General features: G+C 38.4%; 1 protein-coding gene across 3 annotated transcripts; it reads right to left on the minus strand.

Annotated features, from left to right (window-relative positions):
* Positions 1-417: 417 nt before the first annotated feature.
* pxk (PX domain containing serine/threonine kinase) lies at positions 418-19,433 on the minus strand. Of its 3 annotated transcripts, XM_026348445.1 has the most exons (19): positions 19,041-19,431; positions 16,259-16,309; positions 15,909-15,956; positions 13,862-14,048; positions 13,391-13,468; positions 12,690-12,763; positions 12,194-12,268; positions 11,857-11,961; positions 11,456-11,557; positions 11,198-11,359; positions 10,961-11,078; positions 10,744-10,822; positions 10,296-10,344; positions 10,100-10,177; positions 8,835-8,921; positions 8,497-8,560; positions 8,307-8,366; positions 7,087-7,115; positions 3,723-3,749 (listed from the first exon to the last, which is right to left on the minus strand). In XM_026348445.1, the coding sequence occupies exons 1-18, from the start codon at positions 19,140-19,142 to the stop codon at positions 7,099-7,101; spliced, it is 1,536 nt and encodes a 511-aa protein (XP_026204230.1). In that variant the 5' UTR covers positions 19,143-19,431; the 3' UTR covers positions 3,723-3,749; positions 7,087-7,098. The 3 variants fall into 3 exon arrangements, with proteins under 3 accessions (XP_026204228.1, XP_026204229.1, XP_026204230.1); XM_026348443.1 differs by lacking the exon at positions 7,087-7,115 and having other exon boundaries at positions 418-3,749; positions 19,041-19,433; XM_026348444.1 differs by having other exon boundaries at positions 3,625-7,115.
* Between the last annotated feature and the right edge of the window lie 60 nt (positions 19,434-19,493).

Consider the following 19,493-nt stretch of genomic DNA (forward strand, 5'->3'; position numbering starts at 1 on the left):
TTACATGAGTACAGGTTAGGTCGGGTTTTCCAGGTTAGGGTTTGCATAATTGGACTAAAACGAAGGTTTTGGCATTATTTTTCATAAGGAAGTGAAAGTTACTGAAAATAAAATATGTATATTTCACTTTATTTTTCCATATGGACATTTTATATCTTCCATTGATAGATTTAAGGTGTTTTCAAAAACACTTTTTGCCACAAACATTTGTTATAAACACTACTTACTCTCAATTGTCCAGACTACAGACATTACAGGTTTTATTTCGCTGCTGCTGATGAGGATAGTGATTATGCAGTGGGATTAAATATAGAGGAGAGCATTTCATAAAAAATTTAAGCAGATCAAATCTTGAAAATGTGATGAATCTAATGTGTAGTAACTGTAAATGACCCACACGCTGTTTTCTCGTAAGAGTTTACGTGCAACTGAGCATAAGCTCTAAATTTATTCTGCAAATTGTTTTCATAAAGACAAACACAGCTCTTGATTTGTCTTCCACCCCACATGGGTAAAGTGCTGCAGAGAAACATTCTTATACAACTTAATGACAATTCAACACACAGCGACCATTGGATCGGACCAAATTGCACTGAATAAGAAAAAACAAATAATTTCAGTACAGAGAAGTAGTTTCAAACAAACTGCTCTGAGCGCTGAAACTTGGTTTATAGTGATCAGAGTCATCAGGATGTAGGATTCACATGAGCTCCAATTGTTCAACACTTTAGCACACAGTATGTCAGGAAATCACAGGTGAGACAGTTTCCTGTAAGGGTGAAGAAAGAATTAATTAAAGATGCACTAAAACAAGGAAGATCAGGTGTTCTGTTAATTTACGGTAGTTTACTGTTGCTTTCACTGTTGTTTTTGTCAAGCTAAATAGATCCTTATAGCTCTGTGTTTCTACCATAGCTGCACATTTAAACACCCACCTGTTTGATCAGAGTTTAAATCTATTTGATTTACATTTAGTGATTTGACAGATGCTTTCACCAAAAGCTATTTAAAGGTACAAAGCAAGCGGACAGCTAAGTCAGGGAGAAGACAGTAGGGGCTTTGTTAAAATTGTATTTTAAAAGTGCTACACATGCTATTTTTAAAACGGTACAAATAATAATCCAAATCGTGTATCTGCTGCTTTTATATTACTGCAAACAGAATATTTGGGGTCAGTGGGGTTTAATATGATGTGAAGACATTTTATAGACTAAATATTATTAATATTATCTAGAAAAAAGAAAATTAGTTGCTCATTTAGGGACATTCTAATGCCAATAACTACATAATAACATCCTGTGTGCTAAAGTGTTAATATCTTCACAAGCTTAATACCTACAAAAAATCTGGTAACAAATAATCTGTAGGTGTGTATGTATAATATTGTACTTCAGAATATTTTTTTACAAAAACACATTCAGGATTCCATAGGCACAAGGATTCATATGGCACAATACAATAAAAGAATCTCAGCTGTGTGATGACAACAAACTTAAAAATACAACAGAATAAAAACTTTTAAAATATCAGCATTAAAACACAATAAAAGGTCTGAAATTAACCCTTAAATGAATGTAAACTGGTAAATTCTTAAGCCAGTGGCAGGTGATTTCTTAAACAACATATTATGTAATTCTAGTTTATGTAACCAGAATATGACGGATTTCCTTATTTCCAGGCAGCAAATAACTAACAATCAGAAGTGCAGAGAGATTTTTTAATTATAAGTTATGTTACTGTCTCATAATAAAGAGTTTAGGAGAAGGCACAGTTATAAAATCACTGCTGGTTGATGGATGGATCATAACCATTAATTTGATAAACGAGTTACGCTGTATATCTGAACTTCTGAAGTGCAAATTATGCTGTTTTCAAAACTAGATTTTACTTTGGAGGAATACCAATTACAACTAAAACTGACTGTGGACTGTGACAGACTCTTTCTCTGCAGCATTTTTACAGAAATTAACTGAGTTCATCACGGCTGCCTGTGGGGAAGGAAATTAGTCTGAAAACTAATGGATGTTAGGAAAGTGTGTGTAACCTGCACTATAGGTCATTAAACATTTGAAGCTCCAGCAACAACAGTATTCTGGCGCAGAGGCAAAAATCATGACGTTGTTTATTTCTTTCCACAGTAACTTTTGGAGAAAATGTAATTTCAGGTTAATTCCAGACCTCCAGATACAAAAGCTGAGCAGCTCGTCACTGTGGATTCATGTTGCTCTGATCTACGACAGTACAGACGTCTCAACAGTACTATGCCTTAGGATGAGCCTCAGTGAGGTTGCTTCATGCTGACAGAGCTGAACACAACATAGTGGAGTCTGGACTGAAGAATTCTGGCATGAAACATTACAGATTAAAAAGTAAGGGTTTATGCTCTGGTTTTAATTAAAGTCCTCTCACAGCTACAGTCTGTAAGCTATTTCACTAAATGCAGCAAAGTCCAAGTCCTGTCTTCCTCTGATTCAGACCAAACAAAGATCAGGTTGGATCTACTGTGACTGTGCTAAAGGTTTGTGTTGTTTCAGACATGCTCCAAAAAACATCCTTCTTATCAAATCATTTTTGCCAATAATACATAATAAATATGTAAGTTCTGTAAGAATTTAAAACGTGTTTCCAATTTAAACCAATTGATAAATTTAAAATAATATTTTCTAGGATCAAATTTAATAATTCTTGCTTTTAATGCATTGATTTGTTTAATTTTGAAACTTCTACAAATGAGTAGATTTCTATTAAAATATTGTGCACTGGACGTACTTGTTTAAGGATAATTTCAGAAATTAATTAAATACTAAAATTATTTAATGATGGTATTTTTTTTGCAGTGTCTGCAGTTCTGTTTATTTTCTAGCGGTTTTCTTCGTCAACAACATCCTGTAGTGAAACAGACTCAGTAGAGGCAGAAGGCTACATGTCAAAGGTCAGAGATGATCTAATAGAGAGAAAAAGCAGGGGGTTTGGTCTGGTTTCACTGTATCAGGGTCAGGACCATTACGCCTTCTGAGCACTGACATTAGGAGAGCTGGATCCAGGACACTAAAGTTCATTTTTCAGCGGGATTCAAGAGGAGATGCAAGAATTTTAAAATCCAAGCATTCAACAAACAAGTCCAAAGAAGAGAAGTGGATGGCTGCCTGCTGCAGCTGCAGGTTGACCAGACTCCGTTTGAGTTTACCAACCTTGTATCTGGAGCCTGGTGGATGTTTCTACTGACAAAGCATCAAAGACAAACCTTCAGGTTCCCGGGATTGTCATTGTTTCTTTAAGAGCAGAGTGAGGCGGCTATTTCTCCTACCTGACATCTGCTTTCTAACCACAGCAACAGATTAAAACAAATTAGAAGCAGAAAAAAGCAGAAATAATGATAAAAACTAAAGTGGTACTTGGATTTTTTTTCTTGCTACTGACTGATTTTCACATCTCAGGGAGCGATGATGTGAACTGATCCAGACCACGATGGAGAACCAGCAGGTCATCTTGTTGCTCGAGTGACGGTCTCCAGGTCGAGGACGGGCTGTGGGGTCAGATGATGGGTTTACTGCGGTCGACGGTATCAGCCTTCTTCAGTTTGCCTTTAGCGAAGCTCTGGATTGAGCTCAGCAAGGCGGCACGGCCTGCCCCTGCTCCATCAGACAAGGACAGAGGAGGAGGAGGAGGACAGGAGGAGGAGGAAGGCAACATAGGAGGTGGTGGAGGTGGAGGAGGAGGAGGAGGAGGAGGAGGAGCAGCCTGGGCTCCTGAATAACAGAGAGTAGAGCAAAAAATAGGAGTGTGAGAGAACAACATCAGCAGTTCAGGTCACGTTCAGCTACACCAGGAGTTGGCTGCACAAAGATACTGATTCACATGAGTGTTAATTTTGCCCTCAGATTGGTCTAAAGGGAGCTGAGGAGCGGTCACACTGTGCTCTCATGCTACTTTTATACCAAATCAAAAACCTGCAGATTCTGAAACAGACACTTGGGTTTTTAACTTCACAGATAATCATTGGCTAAAGATAAAAAACTGAGGTAGAGAGATTACCTGTCTTAGTTATAGAACACAGTCGGTTTTAATGGAGACTATTACACTGTCAATAAGACGCTGTTGTTTAAGAGATTTTAACTAATGACCTCATTATTCAAGGGTTAGCAGATAATCTACTGATGCTTTAAAGATCAGTCATAAGTCATTAACAACTTCTGGGTTGTAAGGTTGTTAAACTTCTAGATATTCATACACATAAACAAAATTACACTAGTTTCTCACTATCTAATAAGCTGACATCTCATATAATATATTTTCTGTTTGAAAAGCTCTACTGTAAATAAAAGTGATTTCAATGGTAGAAGTATCTTTATTAGAAATTAGAGTGTGGATGTTCCGGAGTAACAGGAAACCTGCTTATGGACAGAGTTTATCTTTGTGAAGCCAACACCTGCAGATCAGATCCAGGCTGAACTCAATTCACAATCAGTTCAAACCACCCTTCAATTAAGATACTTAACAGTTTTTGAGTATAAACGTGTTCGATATAAATCCTGTGTGGAGAGGCCTGGTGATTCCTATAATAAAACCATGTATGTTTGCCTGTTATAGTAAGCTGGAAATGCTTCTACTGTGCAATAGCTCTAAATATTACCTTACCCATAAGCCTTGGTGGCAGTTGCTATGGACAAACAAAGACATGAGTTCTTTTTGTATCAACACAATTAGCACAAAAGCCTCCTGGGAGTTGTATTTTAATTATCTCTTAAAGCTGCTGTGTCAGGATAATTTTTAACAGAGTGAACTGATGGTGAGCTGAATCTAAACCCGGTACATCTCTGTCCATTGTGCCGTTCTGCATCCAAAACAGAATGCAAGCCAGGGAACGCAGGTAGAAAATAAAAAAAAATGCTGGGGAGCCCAAACATCTAGCTAAAGCAGAGGCATAAAGCTGCAACCGGAGCCTCCAGACTCCACCTTCCGATTGACTACACAGTGAATTATCTGCAACGTAATGAAAGGACATCCATCAGTGTGAGAGATGGTAACCAAATCTAGAGAAACTCGTCACTGCAGCTGACAGTTTGGGGATATTTAACAGATAAAAAGATAAAAAATGAAAATGTTACAAATAAGATTTGAATTTTTTATCTTCTACAGAACCACTAATTTCTGCAGTGGTGACGAATTATCTCCAGGATGGCCGTCAAGCAAGTGACTTTCATTACACACGGCAGCAACGATGACTGTGGTGTTTATCATGTAATATTCAGATGATTCTTCAATCATGTCCACAGAAATGAATGACTCTATAAAGTATTCATGTCAAAGAAAGATCAAAGTTAATCTACTCCTATATAACGTATATTTCTGTCTGTCCTAGTACAGGGAATAGCATATTTTAGTCATTGTCAATAACATATACTTAATGTCAGATGCTGGACACCTCTAGAGCTCTTCAATAGCATCAGAAAGTCACAGAACTCTTTTACTCCTGTTGCTAAAAGTTAAGAGTGATTTGCTTCACAGCGATGGTTGGTAAATACAGCATCAGAGCTTCTATGTAAAATGCTTTAAGACCGTAGTACAGATAAACCAAAATGAACAGAACTGTTTCAAATTGTCCTGTTAAAGCTTCTGTGGACAAAAAAGTATCTGAATATTAAGTCAAACAACAAAAAAGCTTTAAGTTTGGTCGACTGTAAACGGGTCCATAACACTGGGAGGAAAACCTATAGAACCAAAAACTTATCTTCCTATAGCACAAAATAAGAGTTATCATGAGTTCAATACTTTATTAAAACATAAAAAAACAAAAAGAAACTGTGACCTGTCCCAAACATCAGCAGACAAAACAAATAAAACACAGACGGACACTGACGAACAGACATGCTGACAGACTGATCGAGCAGACAGACAAAACTGACAGATCACAATCTTCAATGAAAACAGCAGCAGCTGGACTGTGTGTGTGAGAGAGAGAGGTTTGGAAATCATTGCAGATTGTGAGGTTTTTAAAAAGATGTGAGTACACCCTCTTCCAGGCAAGCAGAGACTTGATACAGAGTCATCACTTCAGGTCTCATCGGCGATTTTGAGCAGGATGAGCCAACAAGAGCCGGAATACGTGGCTGGATGACACAATCAAACGCTCAGTGGAGTTAATTTAAGAACATTCTCTAGGAAGTTTTGAATATGATAACACAACAAAAATGAGGAACTGCGTCTGAAGCTACAGCTGCAGAGTTCAGTCATTAGATTTGTCTTTAATAAACTGGAACTGTGTGAGAATAATTTGTTTCTCAGTTAATGGAGTTGGTTGAACAGTAACACAGTATTTATTCAGCTATGCGACTACCAGGGAGCTCCAGATCACTGGTACTTATTAACCAGTGTCTGCAGAACAAACAGCAATGAGAAGATGAATAAGATGCACACATCTGTGTGGTAAATGTAAACAGGTAACAGGTTATGTTGCTGTTTGTTGATAAAATTCAGAATAAGAACTTTGATTTTTACAGCAAAACATCAAAATGTCATTGTATCATGTTTTGGGATGTATGAATCAGAACTAGACCAATAAAGAATCCAATATTAGCTTATAAGAGCTATATTGATATTGATGTATACATGTTAGCCAATAAGAGACTTCAGTGGAGAAACATTTAGAAACAAGAACCACCATTGCACAGTTTGTCCACCAGAGAGCACTGACAGGTTGATTTCTACTAAACTAAATGTTGGCCACAGAAAGCGAAGGATAAGTATTTGTGTCACGATTATTTGTGTTAAAAAGTACCCACATACCGGCAGTAAAACCTGCCTACAGAGGTTAGAACACTTTTCTGTCTGCAGATTTCTTTGTGAACAGATTCAGGCTTCAGGCTGCAGTATCAGGGACGAACGTATTAGTTTACAGAAAACTGTCATATTAACCTGTGCTGTGACCTGGACTGGCTCCAAATGGGCTCCTGTTCCATCCATGTTTTTATATTTGATTTACTCTTGTTTGTTTTGTTGCAGTGAAACCAGGGTGTACGACAACTTTAAAAACCACCAGAGACCTTCATCATCATCATCATCGACATTATAAGTCTTTTACTTTACCCAATGACACGGTCAGAATGGAGCATGCTCTATGGTGGAGACAGCACAGGAAGAGGAGAGAGAGGGAGATGACAGTTAATCTGTTCATTCATTCAGTATTTACAGAGTATCACCAGGACAAAGGAGAGAGGAGAGAGGAGATGAGAAGAAGAAGGAGGAGAGAGGAAATAAAGAGAGAGGAGGAAACAATTACACCAGGGAAGGAAACGGATGTTTTATCACTTAAAGTTTAACTTAAGAATTCCTCCGTGCAACAGAGAAATCACACATAAAAACATATTAGTGAGCCACGCTGATGTCTGAGATCTGCTATTGTGCCACTAGTTTTTGAAACAAGATACTAAATTAATCCAGAAGCAGAAAATCTAATTTGCTCTTAATGGTTTTAAAAATGAGTTTTATGTTTTTTTTTTTCAGACAGATGATGTAAAGTTGATGCACAAAGACTTAATTTGCCAGCTACTTATAAAAACCACAGCATGTAAAAAAGACACCATGCTGTTGTGTAATCTCATGTCTGTTTGCTCAGATGTTTGACTTGACACAGAAATAAAAAAACTAACGTTACTGTCCTGCTGCCTGAAATACTCATTATCATCAAATGTGGGTTAATCTATTACTGAAAATAGCCCCTTACAAATGCTGTATTTCCTCCTGTTTGGCCAACTTCTAATAAAAGCTAATGTACTTGGATGTTTTAGAAAATTATGTGAATTTTATAAAACAGAAACAACAAAAACTAAAATATATACATTTAAAACTAAATGTACAAAAGAACTGCAACACTATATTCAGTGTTTGTGAGCTATTTTAAAGCTTTTTGTCTTTTTTAGGTATGAAATCAAAGTTTCGAGAGAATAATTATCACATTGGATTTTTAATATATAACTAAACATCCAAGTTTCCCACCTGGTTTATAACTAGAGACACAACAAAGTCAATGAGACACACTTCTACAGCTGAGACAGATACCTGGCTGAAAACCAGGCGATCACAGGAAGAGAGTAGTGAAGAGACACACAGGTTAAGTCAATATTTAGTCTTCATAATCACACATGCAAATTTCAAAATTAGAGTTAATAATAAAGATGTTATTGACACGAGCAATGTGCTGGTGCTGCACAGTCAATCCTGTGCAAAACAAAGAGACAGACAGACAGACAGACAGACAGACAGACATTTTAACATGCACACACACACAGCTAGACAGACAGGCATACCTGTGGTGGATGGGGGGGTGGGGGAGGAGGGACAGGTTGGAGGCGAACTGGCTCCAGAACCTGAAGACAGACAGAAAAACAAATTAACATGTAATGTGATAGTTAGACTAGTTAAACTATATGTTTACATACAGTACAAGTTAACATGTCCACCTACTAATGGTTCTTCTGATCTACAGAGGCGACCTACCAGAGTTATTGTTGTTTCTGACGGACACGTCTTCCTCGTTTTCACATGTCGACTGTCTGGACTTCTGCAAAGGCACAAACACAGATTCACTGTAGCCGACATACAATTCCAATGTGCGGTATATAAGGTCCAGTGGTAGTAGAGGGTAAACAAAACCATTACTCAAAACAGCTGGTACTCCATTACAAGTAGAAGTACCACTATCTATATAGTCTAATCTGAAGTATTATGATGATGTATTATCAAAAAAATATACATTATATGTATTATTATTATGCTAAGTTGAGATAAACATGTGACAGAGTCACCAGTTTAAAGAGAGTCTCTGTGTTGTGTACCTTCCTCGCTAGAATCTTCCTCCTCTTCTTCTCCTCTTCTGAGCCGTGGTGAGACTGAGCCCTTGTCAGCCTCTTGTGCTGGTGGATCTTCAATCAAACATGGACACACAACATTATCATCTTCACAAATAGCAAATTCCAAAGCGCCTGACACAACGCTCTCCCGTGGTCACATCTTTTGAAATGGAGACTTTTACTGAAACAGTGTACCAAACAAAAGCTGAACAATAAACCGCTTTCAAATTGATATCACAATTTAACAGAACTATATTATAATCAAAGAGCTGACAACTCAAACTGAGCTGCAGGCATCTCTAGCTGACGTGTTAGAGCATAATTTCATATAAGTGTGAATCATAACGTCATCAGTATACCACTGGAGCGCTAGCCGAGTTTACTGGGGAAAGACACGATGCCTCTCAACACAGTCACGCCAAGGATTTAAGACCATATTAGTGAAGCCCTCATGAAGACAGCAATATCAGAGTTATATAAAGCTTAAAGAATGGGTAATGAGTACAAAAGAAAAAAACATTAGCATTATAAGCTGCATTTGCTGCTCGTTAAAATCATAATTTAACAATTTTCCAGTATTTTTCGGCTTGTTTAAATTAACAGTTTCCCCACAAAAATGCTGAATAAAGGTCACAATTCCTGTCTCAACCCTGGTTTTTGGTGTTGCTTCCTGTCTTCTGCACTCTCACTCCAGTCACGTGATGCCCTCTGTCTTATTTTTCTTTCATTTTCAGTCTTATGATTCTTCCCTGTCCACCTCAGAGGTAATTAAGATGACCACAGAGACATTAGAACAGGGGTTCCCAAACCTGGTCCTCAAGGACAGAAGAAAAACAAGGTGAGCGGCTAGTCAGGAATAATGGAAAGAAAACAAGTGGGGCACGTTTCACATAAACATTTGTGAAAGTATGATGAGGGTCACGTTCCATTTACTTTATATTTCTAGAGAAATGCAGTTCATTGCAGTTCATCCACTTTCTCAGAATCGGAATCTAGTGGTCATTACAAGATGTTGCAACATTAAAATGTTGTGGGAAAACGGTGTTGCAAGGTTTTACGTCACAGGAACTTTGTCAAAATTCCCTCTCTGCTGCCAGTATTATGCCCATTTTATCTAGAAAGTCTGTAAAATGTGTTTATTTAACCTTGGAAAAGGGACTTAACCCCTTAATTTCACCAGCAGAGCAGCTCAGCAGTATAAATGTAAAAGGAAGAAAAAGATTAATTAGATGTGGAGAGTAATGACGCACCACTCTCTGCTCCTCTTGCAGCCTCTTCTCCAGACTCTCCTTTGCCGTCTTCAGTGCCTCTTTTAACCTGCTGGGAACCTAGAGGAGAGCACGGAGGTTCACATGTCTGATGTTATTCTTCATATTTGATGTATTTAGTTTATATCAGACTAAATAATCTCAAATAGGCCCTGTAATATCACAGCGCTCCTCTTACCTTGATCTGGAGTTTTTCTGAGTGTTGTAGTTGGACGTCACTGAACAGCCTGCAAAACACAAACTTTGACTCAGCTGCATCTAAGCAGATATTTTGGTTTCTGGTTATGTTTTTCAAAGACACTGGTTTGTATTACAGATGTAATATTTCTCATAATTATAAACCCAACAAGAAGAAAACAACGATTTTTATTGAAACCACAACATAAACAAATGTGGACAAATTTGTTGGTTTTTATTTTTTTAAAAACAATGGTACACTTAACCTAATTGTTGTTGCACAGCCTTTAGAGGATTTCCTTTCATTATGTTTAGTGTTCTAGTCATTTCGAGGTTCCCTCCACATTTGTATTATTTGTACAGTCATCTAAAGATGAAATGATGACAACTGGAAACTGTACATGTATCATTTAAAACAACAGGGTAGACGTTAAAATAGATGAACTCACGGTGTCTGCATGAGCTCTGAAACTTTGGGCATCCCACTCTTGCAGGCTTCTGTGGACAGAATGGACTGCAGCACTGACACTGAAAACACACAGACCCCCAATAAATCAACAGACCCACACTGGGAAAAAGTCTCAGTGGTTGTTTTAGGTCAACATATCAGAACATCTTAAGGCTCAAACACCACACATGACAGTGTGTTTGTGTGTGTGTACGTACCGACAGCTGTGTAGGGGACAGTGGGGTGTTGATCGACAGGGACGCTGTCTGGTGGACGGCCATATGTCATCTCGTACAATAAATGTCCAAAGCAGAAGACGTCGATGCTTTCTGTGGTCTGCAAAAACATATGTATCCTCAAAGACCATTAAATAACAACGTTTTTATAATTGCAGATCATCAAATCAAGGCCCAGAAGAATCCTAGCTAATTTAATTCATGTCAGTGTTTACGTACATTAATCTTCCTAAACTGAGTGAAGACTGGTCGCAGAGTTGAAGGAACTCCCAGCATGCCATTCTCCACATCCGTGAGTCGACACACGCCATCTTCCACAATGACGTTGGACGTGTGCAGATGACCATGAAATACACCCCCATCATGGAGGAGTTTCAAGCCCTGCAAACACAGACACACACACAGTTATTAACACTTTGTGGTGTGTGCACTTGTTTATTTACTTGTTTATTTGTGAATGTGTGTGTATCAATATACCTCCAGGATCTGACGACCGTACAGTTTAATTTGTGAGAGTTCAAGGCCCTGACTCTTCTTCGGGTTACAGTACTTCTTCAGGTAAATCTCTCGGGGCTTTACCTGGAGAGAGGGAGGGAGGGACAGAGAAACTGTACAAACTGTTCTTTATACATGCTCAACGATTACAGATGAAGTTGAGCCTTTTTTCTAACTACTTCAATTGATACTCTCATCAAACAAATAAATACATTTGAAATATGAGTATAGAAATACTACAACATGGAAGAGGAAACTAGGTTATTCCTGTGGTTGTTTATCTTGATTACATCTGCTCAACCTGGTGAGTGGAAGGTGTGTTGCTGTTTAATTCTCTGATAAACACGGTAGAACTGACGGCTTTAAGCCTAAACTCACTGTACCTTACAGATGTGGTCTTTCAGAGATCCTTTCTCACTAAATGGTCGGATGAGCAACGCTGAAGACTCACTGGTGCTGGAGAACAACAATGGACAGAGGTATGGAATCTGGAAGGTAGGGGAGCTGGATTATTTACTTACTCATACTGACATCAATTTAATTAATTGACATAAAGTGAACAACTTCAACCACACAACTTCCACTCCAATCAGAAGCTGAGATATGGAAGTTATATTTGGCTTTAGAGTTTGTAATAGTAATTTAAGAAATGATGCCATTAGTTGTGTATTTTATCATGATACTGCAGTTTAACACAGACGGACAGTGTTGTGTACTTACAGAGAGGCTGGTTAGCAGCTTCATGGCTGACTGCAGGTCTTTGTCTGACAGGAACTTATCAGGACCCAGGTCCACCTACAATAAATGTACACAGAAAGACAAAAAAGGAAATTGGCATTTTCATAATTGAAGTTCTCTCTTTAGTTTTTATCTAGAGTCATGTGCTTTAAGTCACTGACATCCTCTAATTTTTCTGTTGCTTTTGACTTAGACAATACTTTCACATTGTTCGTTATGTTTTACTGAATTTAAATAAAGTTAAATTCAATCCTGGTCTGTACTTAGAAAGAGACGCATTTCTGGAAACAACTGAACATTGTTGAGGGAAATTAAAAGAGTAATTTTGTTTTAGGACTTTAAATGTGATGGGTAGTGAAATGTTCAAGCTAACAAGAACGAAGTGCAGTTCCCATGGTTCAACTTTAAAACAAATAATTTCACATGGATGACTGTGAATCTAAACTAATATGATATACTACGTTTGTATTGTACTCACCCAGCTCAGCAGATACCTCTCTTTGGTCTGCTCTTTGTTTTTGATTAAAAAATATTTCTTCCGGATTCTCCAGCCTGAAAAACAAAGAGAAGTTTACTTCTCTCAAAAAAAAATGAACAACAGTGTTGTAGCATTTATTTAAATATTCTATTGTGTTAAAGACGACCACGTTAAAATGTTAATCTTAGATTATTTATTTAAGGTTTATCTGCTCAAGAGAAAATAAAGAGTAAATGTTTAGTTTTCTTTTGTTGCAGGTTAAACAAACTGAAGTTGATAAGATTGTTGGTTCAAAGATAATAAAAAAATGAAAGTAGCTAGTTTCACACAATACACTGTTTCTAATTCTGTATTAAGGTGCAGTCACACGTTTATTTGAAACAGGATGAGACACAGACTTCCTTCCCTCTGAAATGCAACTTTGAGAGAGGAGGTGAGATTCACCGCTGCTTTAGGAAATAATAATGATTGTTCCTTCTTTTAAAGCTTCAGGTGAAATAATACAAGTAGCAGAGGGGACGAGTGTCAGAGGTTAATACTGCACCACATGATTTTACCAGGGAGATTTTAATCTAAATAAACTTACCTCGCACTCATCATCATCTTTTAAACATAAATCAGTACTGAATTGCAGCTTTTTCAGGGCAAGATCATAGTTAGAGTGACTAAAACAGTCTTCAGACTTTTAATTGGAGTCTTACCCATGTCTCTGAGAGGCTCCAGGACCTCCCACTTTGGGTCAGACCTGAAGAACATAGAGACCTGCTGCAGGGCGATCTCTGAGACACAGACAGACAGAGAACAATTCAATAAACTTAGAAATCAAGACATTTTTTTCCCTTTGAAGCAAAGACAAATAACAATGAGTGGTCATGTTGTTTTTGTCTACTGATTGCACATTGAGTGGACATTTACATCCATCCAAACACTTCATCATGTCAGATTTAAAACAGGGGCTCTGACATGATTCCTACAGTAATGTTTAAAAACACATTTAAAACTACCACAGGAAAACACCAAAAACTAGAATCTGTAGCTCTGCATCCTATTTTACAGACTAATCATATATTTTACATTTAAAATCTGTATCTGCCAACAGTAAGATTACAGCACACAACTAAAATTGTACTAAAGCACAGTACAAGTGAGACAAAATAAAAGAGGGAACTAACCTGTGTAGTTGGCAGAGTAGTTGTTGGGGTCTAGGAACTTTTTGACAGGCAGGGAACTGCAAAGCAGGGGATGCTGGGTAATGGAGTCCAGATAGGTCTGCAGTCCTCTCTGCCTCTCTGCTATGAACTCCCTGTCCATGTTTCCTATCAGCTTCTTAGGTGGAAGAGGCAGACTGATGCCACACACCTGGGGACAAAGAGAGAGTTACTTTTATTCACATTTATTTAGTTTTCTGATCTCCGTTAAATCCATTTTCCCGTCTCTGCAGATTTTCTCCCAGTTCTGCTGCATGTTGACTGAAAATCGGGGGCTGAGAGAAGGTCAGGGTCAGAGTAAGACAGGAAATGAACAGACAAGACCTCAGCAGAAAAGCAGTTAACTTCCTGTTATCCAGGAGTAATGTGACCTGACCGTAAGACGAGTGAACCGACTACTAGGATAATCTAACATAAACCTCAAAGCCACATTTCCACCAGTCTTGTACTGTGCAGCTCCACCGAACACACTTTAACTGAGACAATCTAAACTGATTTTTATTAAAGAAATGTGTAAGAATATAAAACAGCGGAGGTGTGGGTGTCTCCTCTCACAGTGAGTGAGAGAATCTTTATCTAGATAACACCGTCTCAAATAATTGTAACAATAAAACCCTCAGAGAAATTAGAACTGTACTTTGTTTTTAATTCATTTGTCACTTAGTGGGAAAATCACTTTCGGTGGGTGAGAAATAGAGGTCGCTCACACTTTTACTCAACATGGTAGCAGATTTTACTACATATTAACATAATCTTTTTGCTAATATACCTGAGAAGATCATTTACATGTAGGAAACTGGCTACACATGACTGATGAATGGTTAACACATACAGTATGACAAAACTAGTTCAGGCTGTTTTACTACAGACTTTAATGTCAGCAATAAGCTCAGAGGTTACGGTTTTCCATGTTGAACTCTTTGAGTTTAACAAGTTTGCTTGTCTTCAGCTTTATTTTAAATGTGTACACTTTGGAAGATAAAAAAATTAATGAAGAGGTGATTTGTTATCCTATATACAACTGATACATGGCCAAAGTCATTTTTAGCCACAGTTTCTCTTATCTGCACAAACCTGTTGTACCTGTTCATGAGGAGCTGAAAAATTGTCGTTAAGACACTGGGAGAGAGGCTGTGAGGAAAAACAGTAGGCGGACAGTTATCAGCGTGCCCTCTCACAGCACCACTGATGACACAGCAGGAAAACCTTGATAGTCTAACAAACCATCAGTGTGTCTGAAACAGGAAGGAGATTGGCTCAGACTACGTGGGTTTGTGTGACACTGGGTTGTTATGTGTGTAATAGCTCCCATTCATGTGTATGTCACAAGACTCAGACTTTTCCCTTTAAGTTACTCAGCTGCTGCTTTTATGATATGTGAAAGCAAATATCTACAATTCACTTACAGTGGCAAGAAAAAGTATGTGAACCTTTTGGAATTTCGTAGTTTTCTGCATTCATTTGTCTTAAAACATGATCTGATCATAAGTGAAGAGTATTAACAAAATATATTGTGCCTAAAATATTAACACCAAAAAAGAGATCTTTTATGTCTTTATTGAGATCAACCATAAAAACCTGATAGTGCTGGAGTCAGGTGTTGGCATACCTGGAGTCTTGTTAAGAAACTTAATTTGTACTCTGATTCTTCTGAACATGATATCCCAAGAACACCTTGAGGGATTTTTGGACTGATTAACTTTTGGTGGTCACGGTTCGTCATGACGTCTAGTATGTTCCATTCTGGTCAACGCTTTATCTCAGAAATGCCAAGAAGCTTCTAATCAACAGCACAAAATGCCTCAGATATCCAACAGTGACATTTACAGTGAAGTAAGAATGTAAGAAAAACAATAAACTTCCACGAATCACACGTCTTTTCTTGAAAAATGCCTGAAGGAATTATTTGGCTATTAAAATAGTGGACTTCCTGTTAACAGATTATTTAACTAATTGCTGCAGCCTTCCTTTTTGTTCTCACCATCTCAGTACGTTTTTGCGTGTGACTCACCATCAGGCTGCTGTTGAGCACATCGAAGTCACTGTAACGTCGAATCACCTGCAACACACAAATTGACAAGTGACATCTCTGTTTTAATTACATCTAATACAACTACCTGCATTAAAATCTATTTCCATTAAAGTCACACTGCTCAGTTTTTTATACTTTTTCAGGCTGTGATCTGTGCTGTAGTTTCTGTTTGGAAACACTTCTTTAAATCACTAATCTGATCTACTCTCTACTGTATTTAAAATCCTTTGCCTCTTTCCCCGCCGGCCCAGTCATTGGTCTTCTTCTCTTCTAGGTGAATTCTAATTGGTCGCCTATCTGACACCTGAGGCTGTCATTGTTTTATTTACCTGCCAGCTGTTTTCTGAAGACACGCCCCTCTGGACTCGGATGATGTACTCCTAAGAGAGAGGAGAGAAATACACGGCCATCAGCCACTAGATTTACTGCTGTTGAATATTAATAAGATACAAGTACCAGTAATAGTAAATAGAAATGATTGAAACACAGAAAAACAAGGATGAAGAATACACAGACACGCAGAGAAATAGATATTTAATATGGCGGAATAACCTTAAAACTGCTGACACTGTGTGTTACTATAGTTTAAATATAAAGTCAAAAGACTGTAAGGAAAATATGGGAAATAAAGGGATAATTTTGAGGGTAAGGTCATAATATGATAATAGTAATAACTAAGTAGTAAAACTATTTTATGAAAAAAGACATTACTTTTAAATGCATAATGTTGCAATATAAACAAATAGGTGTCAACCCATTTATTTCCATTATGTTGTTGTTTTTCTGTAAATTAATCTCCAAATTGTCTTGATAAAAATGACTCAGCATTGGTGGCCCCTCCGTCCTTCACAATCTGAGCCCAGTTCAGTCAAAATTAACAAGGAATCCCTTTTTAAAATGTTCTTCAACCAGCTGTAATGTTCAATAAAGCAGCAATACTCAGTTAAATAACAGATCATTACCACTAGAAAGTAAAAATGTTTGTTTGATGGTGATTCCAGAGGTTTAAAGAGTTTACATTTGAGGTGTGTCCAAAGTACTGGTTTATAATACTGTTTCTAATCTTTATGCATCAGTACAATGAGAGTAAAATGTTTTTATAATCAACAATAAAGATGGAGGCTATTCTGAAAACAAGAACCACAGTGTAAACATGGACTTTAATCTAACCCTCTCAGTCTAATTCCTGGTTCCTGCTATAATCCAAGAGCTGTGCAGTATCACAAACAGCCGGGACTCAGGGTGTACACAACTCAAGTCCTGACATTACTTCCTGTAAAGAAATAAAGTAGGAGTGAAAGGAGTGAAAGTGATTTTAAAGAGTTGTGTTATTGTGTATAAATCATCATAACAGTGTCTTCATTTAAGGATTCAACTAAAGCGATGCAGCAATAGGATGCACCAGTACTGACCTCGATAAGCAGAGTCGGTAACAGTCAGACATGGTGTGTTTTCACAGTAAACATCATATAATTTGGTGTTTTGTTGTGTTAATTCAGTCACTGCAGGCTACCGACTGAGTCTTTTAGTGTCATTGTGCTCCTTAGCTCTATGTTAGTTAAAATGACTCTATTAAATAAACAATGCTGTAACGTGTTTATGATGTATTTATATAAAATAAGTGAACCACATAACAAACAGAATAAACAGGGATTGAAATGAGGTTTTGTCTTTGTCTGGTATGTATGCTAATTAATTGTACTACTGGCTGCATTAAGACTGCATTATGTTTAATTAATTTCACTATGAAAGCAAAAAGTTGAATCTATTAGACCTTTTTTTCCTTCCTTACAGTCTGTGACTTGTACCTGGAGGGCACAGTAATTATTATTATTCTGTGAATACAAGTCCAAACTGCAGTACAATAGTATGTAGAGGTCTGATCGTGCAGTATTGTATTCATGTTGAAGCTGTTTACATGCTGCAAATTCTGGAAAGTTTCCTGACACATTTGGCCTCAAGCAAATATGCAAAACGTGTTTCTGAATTGCAGACAAAAGCTGCTGTCAGAGAAGTAAGAAAAATAGTAATGTGTTAATAAAAATACGGAAACCTATGAATATTAAGCACTAATAATTATGCTCATGAGTATTAGTCAGTTGTGTTTTAGAAGGATGCCTGACATTAGCATGCTAAGCTAACTGTGTGATGCAGGTGAACACTACTGGATTGTCAACAACAAACCCTCCGCCGGTGCGTCCATTATCGGACAGGATCCAGCTGTCCGCTTTTATTTTTCCTATTTAATTTATTGGTGTTTGACAATGACACAGTTCAAACGTCGCTTCTTATTGTAAACGGGACGTTTGCTAAAACCTGGTTAACTTAGCTGAACTGTTTAGGAGAGCTACCAAACCAAAGTCCAGCTAAATATCCGGTTATTTATTGTCTGAGTCTGACTGAAGCCGACTGTTAAAACCCACACATCAATCCTCTCTATAGACAACCGCCTGTTTCTTCTATTCGACATAAATAATTCACAGGGAGCCACAAAATGCTGTAAATTTACAGCTTTACAGCTACAAGTCTTTCTTTAAACGTCCTCCAGTAATAAGATGAATGAAACAGGCGCAAAACACCGCAGTGTTCCCTGATAATGTTCTTTACGCAGTAAATTAACAATACTCTGGGTTTTATAGGTACAGTTTCAGCCCCCAGGCCTCCAGCCGGTCGGTGTCGGTGCTTCAGTATAGATCCCGGTGTCTCAGCAGTTTGCTCGGGGCTGAACAGCTTCCAGGAAATTAATCAGTGACAGCTCCACGGAGCCACGGGTCGGCTGCCCGCCTGTCCGATAAAGGGCTTAGGGTGCACCTGGTCAGGAAGCCACCTCTCCACCTGACATCCAGGTGGATTTTCTGCAGATAAACCGACTCTGATCGTAAAAACTCGATGTGAGGAACATGACTAATAATAAATAACTGTGTCCGATAATGGAACCGGTGACGCAGCGACACATTTAAACGCCTCCTTCTTACAACGTGAAGCTACGTTACACGCCACCATCACCAGCGAGGCTTCCGTGAGGCTACAGCGAGGCTCTGGTGGTTGTCTTGCGGTTATTCGGACAGCCTGCTCCGGCTCCACTAACGTTTAGCTCCAGTGAACACTCACCGTGTGGGACTGCAGGTTCTGACTGGCTTCGATCACCGCAGTCAGGGGGACGGTGTCGTCCAGCAGCAGCCTGCCGGGGCTCGGCTTCTCTAGGAACGACATCCCGGAGGACCAACAGTGAAACTCGGATCTGAGCGTCGGTCTGTCACCGACTGAAGCCACCGAGAGGACACTGAGGCGGCGCCCCGCTGAGCGGAGGAGGAGGAGGAGGAGGAGGAACACCAACAACCGGAGACGGGCGAACTGTTAGCTTAGCATAGCTTAGCTGTGCCGTAACCAGAAAACGCAGACGTCATCACGCTGCTCTGTCGACGTAAAGGCCACGTCAAAGGGCGTCACTGCCTCCTGCTGGTGGGGAGACGCAACTGCTCATCGAAGTTCAGGTGAATAGTAGAGGAAGAGAATCAATTAACAGAAAACCTGCTGATACACCTGATATACAAATCACCACTG

This window comes from Anabas testudineus, chromosome 5, assembly GCF_900324465.2.
Source record: "Anabas testudineus chromosome 5, fAnaTes1.2, whole genome shotgun sequence".
NCBI classification, from domain to species: Eukaryota; Metazoa; Chordata; class Actinopteri; order Anabantiformes; family Anabantidae; genus Anabas; species Anabas testudineus.

Bases quoted from the DNA above. Each gene is read 5' to 3' on its own strand.
- pxk (XM_026348443.1), bottom strand. From the start codon at position 19,142: ATGTCGTTCCTAGAGAAGCCGAGCCCCGGCAGGCTGCTGCTGGACGAC. The intron at 10,178-10,295 runs GTAAGAGGAGCG...GCTCTCCTCTAG, and splicing joins CAGAAAAACTCCAGATCAAG to GTTCCCAGCAGGTTAAAAGA. The intron at 8,561-8,834 runs GTACACAACACA...GTGCCTTTGCAG, and splicing joins GGAAGATTCTAGCGAGGAAG to AAGTCCAGACAGTCGACATG.